Source organism: Rhea americana, unplaced genomic scaffold (assembly GCF_003343005.1).
Source record: "Rhea americana isolate MKP2758 unplaced genomic scaffold, rheAme1 scaffold_151, whole genome shotgun sequence".
Lineage (NCBI taxonomy): Eukaryota > Metazoa > Chordata > Aves > Rheiformes > Rheidae > Rhea > Rhea americana.
Window position 1 is genome coordinate 1,413,981 of NW_028185606.1, and position 13,722 is coordinate 1,427,702.

General features: G+C 36.1%; 1 protein-coding gene and 1 long non-coding RNA gene across 9 annotated transcripts in view; one reads left to right on the top strand and one right to left on the bottom strand.

Annotated features, from left to right (window-relative positions):
* RABGAP1L (RAB GTPase activating protein 1 like) overlaps positions 1 to 13,722 on the bottom strand; it is a 232,400-nt gene that overhangs the window by 201,390 nt on the left and 17,288 nt on the right. The window contains exons 1-7 of one of the 2 annotated variants that reach the window (XM_085299647.1): positions 12,472 to 12,561; positions 11,172 to 11,339; positions 8,010 to 8,202; positions 6,074 to 6,284; positions 2,855 to 3,029; positions 1,809 to 1,969; positions 796 to 906 (exon numbers count right to left, since the gene is read on the bottom strand). In XM_085299647.1, coding sequence (XP_085155773.1) covers positions 796 to 906; positions 1,809 to 1,969; positions 2,855 to 3,029; positions 6,074 to 6,284; positions 8,010 to 8,202; positions 11,172 to 11,306 — 986 coding nt within the window. In that variant the 5' untranslated portion in view covers positions 11,307 to 11,339; positions 12,472 to 12,561. Of the gene's footprint in view, positions 1 to 795; positions 907 to 1,808; positions 1,970 to 2,854; positions 3,030 to 6,073; positions 6,285 to 8,009; positions 8,203 to 11,171; positions 11,340 to 12,471; positions 12,562 to 13,722 lie in introns of those variants that run through there. The other variant, XM_085299645.1, reaches the window with a different exon arrangement.
* Positions 1 to 13,722, top strand: part of LOC146598839 (uncharacterized) — a 186,506-nt gene that overhangs the window by 35,823 nt on the left and 136,961 nt on the right. The gene's annotated exons all lie outside the window — the stretch shown is intronic.

Sequence of the window (13,722 nt, forward strand, 5' to 3'; positions counted from 1 at the left end):
AGAAAATTTTCTAATTTAAACCAATACAGTATCTACTACTACTATGGTAACAAAGGGTCTAGTATTAATGAACAGATTAACTGCTATTCTTCAGGTGCATGGCCTGTTTCTAGTTCACATAATATTCCGTTCAGCAGAATTCCCCCTCATTTCATTTTCAGGAAAGAAAAAAAAAACAAACAAAACCACAACTGAACACTTCTGTGATAGTCAGAACTGTTTGTTGATTTTACCAGCTACTTCATTCTGACCATCTGAAAAACAGCACTAAGGCATGATTCAGCGATGGCTATTCCAAGGCCAGAACCATACAGCTTCTAATAAAGAAAAAAGTGGGAGTGATCTGACTACCTCGTAATGCACAACCGCAATTCTGTCTGAAATTTCAGTACTCGGAAATGAGGTCAGAAATGTCTTCCACACCAAAGTTCTAAATACGTTATTTGTAAATAAGCCTCAAAGAAAGAAAAAAAACATAGGGTCCAAACTTGAAGATGAACAAGTTCTCCCAACTCTGTCTAGGACACATTAATCTCCCACACTGATCTAGAATCCAACATAACTTTTACAAACAGAGTTTTGGGTCAGAAGGAGCAAACATTTTCTTTTTGTTGATTTTGAGAGCCAAGCTGCAAATACTTCCTGATTCAAGTAATCACTTTTTTCCCAGCAACTTGTTTTTCAGGCTTGCTCTCCGCGTTCCTTTCTGTCACATAACTTGCAAAGCTGGAAAAGAGTACATCGAATACTATTCTCTCCAAAACTTAACCTACATTATTTTTATATCAATCTTACCTCTCAATGGCCAGTTCTTTATTTGAGAGTTGCTGGACTGTAATCACTACTTTCTTCTCAATTCCCTGTTTAAGCTTGAAATAAAATTTCTCTCTATCCTTTGGCACAGGGCTAAAAGAAAAAACAAAAAAAATTTCCTTAGCACAGGTATAGATGATTAGCCGTTAATACAGAGGAGACAGCAGTAACCTGCTAAAATGCTGTTTCTCAGTTCACTTTAGAGCCCTTCTCTTCCTTCGTTCATACCAAGTTAATAAGCTAGCACCGAAGGAAAAAAAAAAAAAAAAAAAAAAAGACTACAAGCTCATACTTAGGGCTCTAAACGTGTGGGCGATTTATCTGGCCCACATATCCAAAGTGTAAGTTTTCTTTTTTATTGTTTTCTTTTAATCTTTGCATTCACAAAGTTATTTGCTCCAGTTTATAACAAATACTGATTTTGACATGATAGAAAACAAAAGATATGCCAGATACGAAGCAAAAAAATAACAACACTTTCACAGAATTAACTCTTACTATGCATTTAACAGTTAGGTAAAGGCTATCTTTCAAGTAAGACGATTTTGTTTCTCTGTCCTCTCTAATGGTTTGAAAAGTTTAGTTTCCTACACTGTTAGTAAATTTGGAATTTATAGCTTAACAAAACAAAACAAAAAGAAAAAGAGAAAGAGAAAAATAAAGTGTATTTATTCAGGAAAACTGGTTTGAGAAAAGCTTGCAATTGACTTCCGATCACTTTTTTTCATTTATACAGGCCTACCTTGACTATCCCTATCAAAAATATGTTTTAAAAAGTTAATATGAAAAACAGATGCTTGGTTTTTTTTAATCTTTTTACTGAAAACATACAAAGAGAAAACAACTGAAGGAAAAGTAAGGTAAYAGCTTCCTGTTTATGAGAGTCACCTAAAGAAAAGCCAAATCAGTTTCACCTCCAGTTAGTTGTGCATTCTGCACATAGATACATGCTTGTTTCAGAAAGATTTCTACTTTTCACTCTCCACTCAGATTACCTAAAATTTCCTTTTCCATCATCTTCTTTAACTTCTAAAGAAACACTGAAAGTGTACACATCACTGTCTGGAGTAGGAAGAACAAAGTCCTTAACATGATCAGATGCTTGTTTGGAAGCACGTTTGAATGCTGTTGAGAAACTATATAAAATTCTGCTAACCTGCAGAAAAGCAAAAGCATAGTATTATCATCATAAGTATATATATATATATTTTTTTTAAGTATAGTGTTGCAACATGTTATCTTAAGGAATAAATTCTTAAGTATATGGAAGTTTTTGAAGGTCAAGTTACAATAATTTGCCTCTTCTGCTGAAAAACAACAGCAAGTGTTTTTTTTTTTTTTGTTTTGTTTTTTTTTGGTTTCTTTGTTAAATAACTCAAAGCATTCAGGTCAGGTTTAATAACTAGATAAATTCAGTAACACTTCCTATCTTCATTCAAGTCACATTCACTTCCAATATAATGCTTAGTAAGTTAATACTTATTCAGAAATGGCAATGCAAATCATCACAGAATCCAAAATTTTCAAGTTTGTATTTAACACTACAACTTACAGTTTGCTGTTGCAGATGTTGGCAACCAATGTTTCTCCTTTTTCAGTTTCTATTTGACTATCCTACAAAATCCTTTTCTCTTAAAATACCATTTAGTTCTTTCCTAAATATCTAGGGCAATCTGAGCAAATGTCAGATGATCCTATGCAAGTCTCAAGGTCTATCCTGCAATGTTAGTCCAAATTCCACTGAACGGAGGATCAAAAAACCAAATTATTTGTCTTAAATTTAGGTTTCTAAATCTTTCCTTTACAGTGTATTTTTGTATTTAACTTAGATATTAAAATAATTTTTTAGGTTTTTTAAATTACATTAATATTCATATATGACCAGCTGCACATTCTGTGAAATCCATTATGTGTGTGTCAAATTATATAATCTTTCAAGGTAATATATACCATTGTCATGTCTGGAATAACTTTTTTTAAAAAAAAAAAATCCCTTCTATTCTTTTTGACAAGTAATCAGAATAAAACATTTCAGACTTACTGCCTCTTTAATCTCACAAGAGAAAACATGAATCTGGAACTCTTCTGTTCCACAGCTGCTTTCAGTAAATGCAAAACAGTCGCTCTCTGAACTCCCATTTTGTCCACGCACACAAAACAATACTTTGTAGATTGGAAAAGAGGCTATCTCCACATTGCTTGATTGATCTATTATCCTGTCAAGAGAAGGAACAGCACAAAAAAGAAAAAAAACAGTCAAAACAAACAGATCTACCTAACAGATTTTTATGCAATTAGATAAATAAGTATCTAAATTAGATAAGTATCTAAATTAGATAATCAAGTATCTAAAACTCTAGCTGCTACTAAATTCAAGTATACAAGACGGACAGTAGGGACAGACAGGCAGGGCTTTCCAAATTTAAGATGTGAATATGTTTGGTTGCAACACTGTCATAATTATTTTTATATTCCATAGGAAGAAAATAGTACCTCCAGTTATATCATACAATAATACTGAACATCACTGCTCTGCAATCTTTTATAAAAAAAGATAGTAGAAATGTGGAACCACAGCAACTGTGAAAAATGCAATTTCCATACAAAGAAAAAAATTCAGTATTTTAAAAGGGTTAAAATCCTTATTTAAGAAAGTATTATTTATCCAGAATTCAAAGCACTATATAGCTTAATAACAGCTTGTTATCACATTAAGGTGAATATTTACTGCAACAGCTTTGTTTAAAGTGCCAAAGATGAGTAATCCAGTCTGACATCAACTTCAGAACTATTGATTTATTTTGCTCTATCCTTTGAGCTATTTTAAGCTACACTGTAGGAAATAATACAGAAAATTATATCTACCTTTTCAAATGGATATCAAAAGATATTTGAAGGTATTTCCTAGCTCCCTAAATCATCTTCGTAACCTCACAAAATTTTAAAAGACGAGCATGTCTATATCAAATACATTTAACTCCCTTGAAACTCCCCAGGTACCACATACTTTTGTCTGAAATTTAATCAAATTCTGAAAAGCATTTCATCATGCTGGAAAATCCTAGCACTGAAAAGTATACACAATCAACCTAAATAACAAAAATTATAGCACATTTCTTAAAGAAACAAATACAAGTAAACTGTATTAACAATTAAAAAATAAACCTAAAAGCAACAGTGATAAGAAAAGATCAKAGAGACAACAATCTGTGTGTAGTTCTATTAAGATGTAATTGCTACATTAAGGAAAAAAACGCCCCACCAGCTACATAACATTCAGAGTTTGCATACGGCACATCACGCTCCGCGTCACGCAGCGGGTGTATCTGTACTCAACCAAYCAAACTAGATCACTTTTGTCTCATTGACGCTGGCAGAGTAGTTGCACAAGCCTTTCCCACCTAAATGCCACCTACGCAGATCTAAACAATGAATTTCAAAGAACAGTTACAGCTGTGCATTTCACCTCTGCGCTTTGGCTACATTCACACCAAGTGTGACTAAGTCCCAGTTATCTGGAACAGAATCCAGTGAGCCCCCAAAATGCTTCAGCGTACTGTAACGTTGGTGGGACGTGTCAATGAGCTTTGACAGAGCGTATTATCTCACGGGCAAATTCACCTTTACAGTTCCATGAAGATTCTTGCACAGTCCTTCACTTCATAAGGCCCTAAGCAATTAAAGATCAAAGGGACTTGCAAACTTCCATTCACAAGAAAACAACTTTCTTGAATGGCTGTGTTGTTTATGTAAACAGATACAGCACAGTTAGCATGACAGTTACCATCCTAAAGACATGCAGTGTAATTTCCTAATTCAAATGAAATATTGTCATAACCACAGATGAAATCCTAAACTAAGTTCAAAGAGCAATATATGTGCTTGGAAAAAAGCTCCTTTTGTCTTTCTGGCAAGCTGACAGTCACCATAAAGGCCATTACTGAAAAAAGACAAATAAGGAACATCTTCAAAGTTCAAACAGCTGATTCATCAAGAAACTAAGGACAAGATTTAGATTAGACTGAGAATCCAGATCTCTCACCAAAATATTATAGGAAAGGGAAGAAACCTAATCAGGTTCTTCAGAAATCTCAGTGCTAGAATGAAAGAATCTTCAATATTGAGATACTCTCTAATTCTGGATGCAAGACTTCTGCCAGATGCACCATTAGTGCAGTCTAAGATCCCTGGACTCTCTCATCACTAATTAAGAGCCCCTTCTCACAGGGGACAAGTAAGTGTTCTGTAGTATCTAGAGACAATCAGCATATGCACCATGAAGTAGACTCAGGAGAGACTTGGGTTTAGCATAGAAATGTCTGGAAATAGAGACTAGCATCTCAAGCCCTGAAGAACAATGAGAGCGGGCCTAAAWGTGAAACTCCCTCACCTAACTCAAAGCCAGCTGAATCACTACTGTCTGAACTTATTTACCTTGCAGGTGATCATAGACTCGTTGTGGGAGAACACATATCAGCCCTTCCTTTCCAGAATATCAGGAATGACCCAACAAGGTCTGTGAGAATATGTGGCCCTACAGCTAGCAGACAGGCTCTTGCTGATACTCAATACAGAGAAACTGATCCTCAGAGTAGCTCCACACTCAAAAGATGACTGTGAGCCTCACACCTCATTTTCAGAATTCATCAGTTTGAAATGGCTCAAATCAATCCTTCGGCATTTAAGGGCTTCAAGTGGGTAACCACAAACAAGCAAATGCAATGCTTGATACAGAACTTCCACTTTTACGCTTCCCCAAAAAAGGCAAACTATTTTACTGTACTTCACTCTATTTCACTTTATTGAGAAGTAGTATTACTACCATGTTCTGTATCATTATCGATTAACAATGATCCGAATATGCAGATAGAAGGTCTGATAACACTTCTCTCTGCTTTGAGCTCCAGGAGACTGCAGTTTTGAGGTACCTGGCGGTCTAGCTATCAATGAGATGTCAACTCATGTGAATGAACTCCTCAGACAACAGGCATCTGTTACCACATTTGAATGAAGAAGCAAGTAGAAAGATATTCTTTTATTGACATTGTATGACAACCACTATCACCCACTACACATTGCAATATGTTAACTTGAGCATGTTTTTTGTTGCATTACAGGAGCTTCTCAAAATTAATTGCCTTCAGAAAGAACTTTAGGTGTAAATCCAACTACTTCATTTCATTGTGGGAAAACAAAGCCAGAATTTGACCTTCGTGTGTCCAAGAAGAAAAAAGAAAAAAAAAGAAAAAAAAAAAGTTACCTTACAGAGCCTTCTGGAATATTTGGAACATAAAGTGTCACAGATAAAGGAGCTTGGCTTGAGGACTTCATAGTTGCCATTGCACGTAATGCTTCTGGTTCATTTCGAGGGGCAGACACCTTCATGCAACCTAAATAAGCCAGTTTGTTAAACAATACGCTGTCCTCCTCTGGGGGCTCAGTAGGGGAAGAGGGCCTTGGTGCAGAGATTTCTGAAAATGAAGAAACCATTTATTTAACTATTTATTTCTTCACATTATTTTCTGAATGAATTCAACAGCAAAGTCATCTACTTTTCCTTAGCAATGAACTGGACTTCTCTTGAGGATGGACATAGGGCTAAAGAGTCTATAACAGTCCAGCTCCAACAACACTTAACACCTTTAATATTAATATGAAGTCTATTCTAATGCATGTTTCCACGTATTACATACGGGCAAATTGCTATTTTTTTTTAAGCAGTGTCAGAATATATTTTTTTCCTGAAATTCAATTCTTCAGATGTTCTTTATTTTGGTTTGCTTATATCTACTTCAAATTCACATTAATAGTTTGCACAACGATGCCTTTTTAATTCTCTTTTCTCCAACATCTTTGTAGTTTCTCTAGAATCATTAAATATGGTTCACTTTTCTGCAACAGACACACTAAATGTACGAAATCATCAATGAGCTAGAAAAAATAAAAGGGGTATCTGTTTGCTCCTCTGCTCAGCAGAAGAGAAGCATTCTTTCTCCACTATCACACTAATATGGACAGGGGTGATTTGAGGGCAAGGGACATGTTTTCTTCTGTGTTTTTAAAGGCATCCTGACATTCTGAGAAGTGGGAGGAGAGGCAGAAGTTATGAAAAATTCTRAAGTATGGAAACACAAAATAATTTGGGTTGAAAGGGACCTTTGGARGTCACTTGGCTTAAAACTCCCGATGAAAGACAGATCAGGTTAGATTTGGACCAGTTTCATAGTGGGATCAAGTTGCTCAGGGCCCTGACCAGATGTGTTCTGAGTATCTCTGAAGAAGGACATTCAAAATCTCTCTGAGCAATCTGCACTCTATTATTTCTATTTCCTATGACTGTAACTAATATTTATGTAATATTCAATTTGTAAATGTTGCCTAATTTTTATTAGGGAGCAAGAAAAAAAAAGTCCTTACAAGTATTTCTTTGTTCATTCATGTTAAGAGTAGTGTTCTGTTTTAAGCACATCAGTCTGTAGAAATCACATCAAATAAGAAGTCAGTAAAGTTCTCAGGTCATTCTAAAATATAACATACATGTAATTAAAAGAAGGATGTTTCCATGATTAGTAAGCTATGCAGCTCATTCTGAAATAGAAAACTTTCTTCTAACTTCACAAATAAACACTACGGGAAACATCTGATATGATATCACAGAACTGCTCTGCATACTACTGGGGGAAAAAAGTAACCTAATTTAAGGTCAACAGACAGGGCCACAGTCTTGTATTTTAGTAGGAAAAAAGAAAGAAAGCAACAATAAGAATTTTTCATTCTCATATCGAAAAGTGACTTGAAAGACCTAAACCCTTTGGTAAATTATTCCTTTCTTATACCATGTCTCTGTGTTATTAAAAACGCTCCAGGAAAGCACAACTGAAATATCTCGTCTCAAGCTTCATTTATAGTGCAGTTCAGCAAGCTACCTGAAACTTAGTCTCACCTAGGGCTTGAGACAAAATGAATATTTTCTTGACCAAAACAACAGAAGAGCACAGGGTCTCTCAACCTAATAACAAATCTATTCCTGTCAGTAATCCTATCCTGATCTGAAAAGGAGAGGAGGCCCTACGTTATCTCAGTATCRTTTCGGAATGGAGTCCCAGAAAGCCTTATATTCATTTTAAGATTAATTTGAAATTGCATAAAAGGGAAAAGCTACCACTTCTGGGAAGGAGAGGGCCCTTTACCAGTACCTGAAGTAGAAGGGTCTAAAACAAGGTGCAGTGATGGCTGATTTATCTGACTTGCTGACATATCTCCAGTCGCATGGCTGCAGGCATCACCACAACCTTCCCGGTCAGCAGTACCATTGCTCTGCTCTTTTTCAGAATCCCTCAGTATCTCTTCCATCGCCTTCTCCAACTGTTCATCGCCATTCGAAAATACCTGTAAGAGCACAGAGATGACATTTTTAGAAGCTATTTAAACGAATGTTACTTTTAAAACGCGTAGTCTTAATCCTCATAAAAGTTCAGTAATTCTGCTAAGCAACAGAACACACTAATTATCTATAAGATTATATCATAATATAACTGAGACGTGCTCATATTATTAAAAAGAACCAACCACAAGGCCTCCAAGATCCACTGAACATTTGCAGATCATGACTCATTATCTTTTCCTATTTAACTATGTAATATTACTAAAATTAGAAAAGAAGTTGCCATATTAGTAAGCAACAACTAGTAATAAAATTGAGTATTTTTTAAATTACCTATTAAATTCAAAATGGCAACAAAAAACTTAACGCTTACTTTTAATGTCAACTTTTCAGGCATGCAGTATTAAAAAATAACCTCAACACAATGACAAAAAAGCTGTGCTGTTCTTGGGTAGTTTAAATAACCAAAATAAAAATAACTACAAGTAGGGATACTTTAATAACAAATAATACACAATATATATAAATTTGTACACATGTATATAATGTATACATATATATTTAAATACATAATTAAAAAAAATAGATGCCTGTTCACTAGTGAGGTAGGTTCCCCGCCCCCCCAAGATTAAATGGGAATAAGAGAAACAGAATTCTCCAAGAAATCAGATCTCTTCAGTAAGATCATGAAAATAGAGTTTTGTTCCTCTTGGCAATTCAGTATTTCAACCAGCTCGTGCCTCTGTGCCTAATCCTCATATCTCCTGAGGTTCAGCTCACTGGTCTTTAAGTGCTCATAGAGAATAACAGCCAAAAGAATAAAATGCCCCTGACTATCAACTTTACAGACTTATCTAATTCTTACATAGTTTTCCATMTGTAGAACCAGTGTTTCACAAGATGATTGATTATCTTAGTATTCCAGATGGATAAATTGAGGCACAGAGAGGATGAGATACCTGGCCACAGCTGTGTTCTTCCTCGTAAGTCAGATAACACGACAATAGTAAAACCAGACATTTGCATTCTAGTCTCACATGCCAGTCTGCTGCCCTTCCCATTGGTCAACATTGACTAGTCAACAGTAACTCTTCTGTATTACAGAGGACATTAGATATATCTCAAAGTTTAGCACAAAAGCACAATGGAGCCCAAGATCTCAGGATCAACAAAACTCTGTCAAATATAATCCATAGTCTCATCCCAGTACATAACAGACATGTTCTCACCATCAGCCCAATAACCACCTAAAAAACTACAGACCTCCTTTAAAAATCTCAGATGTCTCTTCAGATTCTGCATTCAAAATGGAGAGCAAGAGACTTTGTTACACTTTGTCTTACAGAAAATTCTACTTTCTCAGCCACATTTGATGTATTTCAGTTGTTTCACCTATTCTCCCACAGATAGGAGGGGAGMAAGTGTCAGGAAAGTGTAAGGAAGCAGTCAGATATGTTCCCTAGAAAATATACAGCCTTAGAATCATAGAATCAGTAAGGTTGGAAGGGACCTCCGGAGATCATCTAGTCCAAACTCCCTGCTCAAGCAGGGTCACCTAGAGCATGGTAGACAGGGTTGCAGCCAGGCAGGCCTTGAAGATCTCCAGAGAAGGAGACTCCACAACCTCTCTGGGCAACCTGTTCCAGTGCTCCGTCACTCTCACAGGGAAGAAATTCCCCCTCATGGTCAGGCAGAACTTCCTGTTCTTCAATTTCTGCCCATGGCCTCTTGTCCTGTCACATGGGACAACTGAAAAGAGTTTGTCCCCGTCCCCCTGACACTCTCCCTTCAGGTACTTATTATACACATTGATAAGATCCCCCCTCAGTCTTCTCCTCCCCAGGCTGAAGAGGCCCAGCTCTCGCAGCCGGTCCTCATAAGGGCAGATGCTCCAGCCCTCTGATCATCTTCGTAGCCCTGTGCTGGACTCTCTCCAGTAGCTCCATGTCTCTCTTGTACTGGGGAGCCCAGAACTGGACGCAGTACTCGAGATGAGGCCTCCCCAGGGCTGCGTAGAGGGGCAGGATCACCTCCCTCGACCTGCTGGCAACGCTCTTCCTAATGCACCCCAGGAGACTATGTTGGCCACAAGGGCACATTGCTGGCTCATGGTCAATCTGTCATTCACCAGCACTCCCAAGTCCTTCTTTGCTTCTACCAAGTCCTACTATTTCAGACAAAAAAAAAATGGAATGGCCAATACAAAACTGCATCATGGATTCTACCCCCAACTCACACATTTCTTTCCAGATATGATTACTAAAGCAGCAGCTAATGTTTACATGCAAACAGAAATCATCAGTTCAGCAATTATTTAGAGATGGACAAAGTTTTATTTTAATTTATTTATTTATAGGCAAAGTGTTTATTTTCATGGCAAGGGGTGCTAATTCCTGCTGTTCCAAATGAATCAAGAATCAATAAATCAGCCACTGCAACTGAGACGGAGAGCTCAACYAGTTAGCTGTTACCCAAATGTTAAGATATTTAGGTATTTGGAGGTAGAAAACTTTCAGAAAAAGTCTTAGTCACATCTAAAATAGCACTTATGCAAGAAAACTAAACTAAAACAGATAGGTATAGACCACACTGAGTCTTTTCTATGCAGCCTGTTACATTCTTTTACGAAAACAACATTCAGACTCTCTGAACCTACAGTAAGGAATATTTCTTAAGCTTTAATCTGTAGTCGATCTTTCAAACAGAGTTTTTAAATCCCTTTTTTAATGCATAAATCCACTGAATACTGACAAAGTTGACTACTGAAGAAGTTACTATAAGAACAACTGCCACATTTGGCCAAACAGATTTGCTTTGTCCGAGCTGTTAATTTCACTGGTAATGAGCAATGACAAAAATTACTGTCCAAGAGTCTTCTCAAGCACGCACAAATATCTTTAAATATTCAAAAGAAGTTGCAACCTTTTGCTCAAGAGGAATCTTAATAGGTATTTAAAACAAAGTAGTAGTAAACCTTTAGCTGAGGTTTTTCATCTTTTCCAGAAGAGTCCTCTGACTGCTGATGAACCAGGACAAATTCTTCGTTAATTAATGTGGATACAGTTTCAGGAACTCTACTGGCTTTGCTAAATGAAGTTTTGACTTCCATGTCAGGTCTGTAGTCTCGTCCTGCCACATCAACCTAACAAAGAAGCAAAAATATTAAAGCACATGTTTTGAAACTGTAAATATGTTAATAGGTGTGRAGTTAATGTCAAGTAATAGTTAACACTGTATGAATATATAGTATTTACTGATACTTCTCAAACCTTGTTATCACTGATGTAAGATTTTTTTAAAAATAGCAAGTATGATTTTTTTAGAATATCTATTTAAAAATCCCGTGATTTAACAACAGACCACTACACTTGTGTATTTTTCAGCAAATTATCACACAAATGGAAGTCTATCTCAGAGCTTCTGCTTCCCGCTTTTGATCCTCCAAAGCCTGCTCCCTCTACCGCTCCAATTCCTGCCTGTACAGCTATATTTTGTAACTACATTGTGATGGACCTAGCGTGAAGATGCAGACTATATCAAGACTAATCTTCCAAAAACTGCACAGCAAAGTGCATGCTATACATATGAAAATATAGTTAGCAATGGATTATGTAAAAGAGTTTTTCTTACTGTTTTTTCTCTGTATGTGAATAAGGTCAGCAGAGGTGATACTAAACCACAAATACACATTCCTTAGCAGGTTTGKTTCAAATCATCTACAGCAGTTAATCACGCTAATATTTTTTTTTTCCAAAAGGGACTATGAATATTGCGGAAATCCAGAAGAGCAAGTTTTCTCTTGTCTACACAGATGCTAAAGAATATTATACTCAAACAAACAAAATAGTCAAAATACTAGGTTTATACATACCAAATTCATAAAAAAAAATACAAAACCAATACCATTCCTAATGCTTCAAAACAATAACGGCTACTGTAGAAATCTACTAAGTAAASAGAGTATCGCCTACATTAATTCCAAACATCTTCACTAATTTCTTAGGGAATGAAGAACACTGTGTGCTAGATACTGCTTTTTAGATTGATCTGCGTTTTTGTTTTGTATGTTTAAAAAAAGAGAGAGAAAAAAAATGTATTTTCAGATACTCTTGATGAATAGCACACACTTTTAGATATGGTATAGTTTCCTGAGAAATACCAGCCTAACTGAGGGCTGCAAGTCAGTGTGCTAAGCTACATCATGTACAAGGGAGAGGAAAACAAACTGCACATCCTAGTGCCCTTTTTTGCAAGGCTGAACACACCATCTTTACCTTAAAGCTGGACACAAGCAACCCAGAACACTGTTCAGGCTCAAATATTTAAAACTTGCCAGACCCAGAGTTTCAATTCTGCATAGTCACCTGGAAAACGTCCAAAGAGGAGAAGGTCAACCAAATTTCTATCACGACTGGTGAACAAGGACAAGCTTAGCTTCACATTGCCTTTCACAGTAGTGCTAAGGCAGAAAAAAAGCTGTGCCTGCTTCTCAGTTAAAGCTGTAAAATACTAAAGTGATCAAGAAAAGACTACAAATTTGTATTTACTTATAGAGAACAACAACAAAACCAGTACTCAAAAAAAAATAAAAAATAAAAAATAAAACTTGCAAGCCCTTGACCATTCTGAACAGGCATTATTTAAAGACAAAAGCCACCAGAGGCAATTGTCTGGCAGCTTTAGACTAAAAAAATGTGTGTGGGAAACAGACTGCCTTCACTACAAAAAATATTTTGTAGAATTCTGGTAACCACGATCAGTATGTTTTTGCTCTTTCAAAGATTTGGGCTGTTATGAACATTTATACATGCAACTCTACTGAAAGATATTTTCCCTCTCCTAGTCAAAATTTTACCTCTTAATCCAGTGAAGGCATTATACACAGAAATGCTAGAATAACTAAAGAACTCAAATTCTTCAGATAACTGATTTGTATATAATGAAAGCCTTGTTATAAGGTTGACATTAGAAAAAAAATAACTACAGCTATAACATTTAGATGAGGATTATAAATTTGGATTAGCAGTTTAGCTCTGATGTCTTTCACATCTCCAGACTGAAGTCTCACAAGTATGAATATTTCTCAGACAGATCATGCAATGTGAGCTCCACCCAAGCCTAGGTTATGGATTCACTGATGAAATAAGTTTTGTTCCAGTGCTTTTAAGTATCTTTCCTTTAAAGGTCTTTCCAGTAGGAAAAAAACAGTCCTTATATACCATATTTTAGATGTTACAAACACAGTTTATTAACTCCAGATCCTTTTTAAAAATGTCATGTTGTGAAATATTACACAAGAGCTTACATAGTATTTGCAATACACAGATAGTCAAGTTTAAAATCAATAGAAATTACAAAGTAAATCCTCAGTGTAAAAGTGAAGGTCCACTGTTACGGAATTCTTTGAAGGCAATGAAAGAACATAAAATGATGCTGCCCAAATGCAGCATATGCTGAGTAATCATTACCTTTGCAAATTTACACCACCAGGGGAGAAAACAGCGAAGAGGAAAAATCCTGCTGGC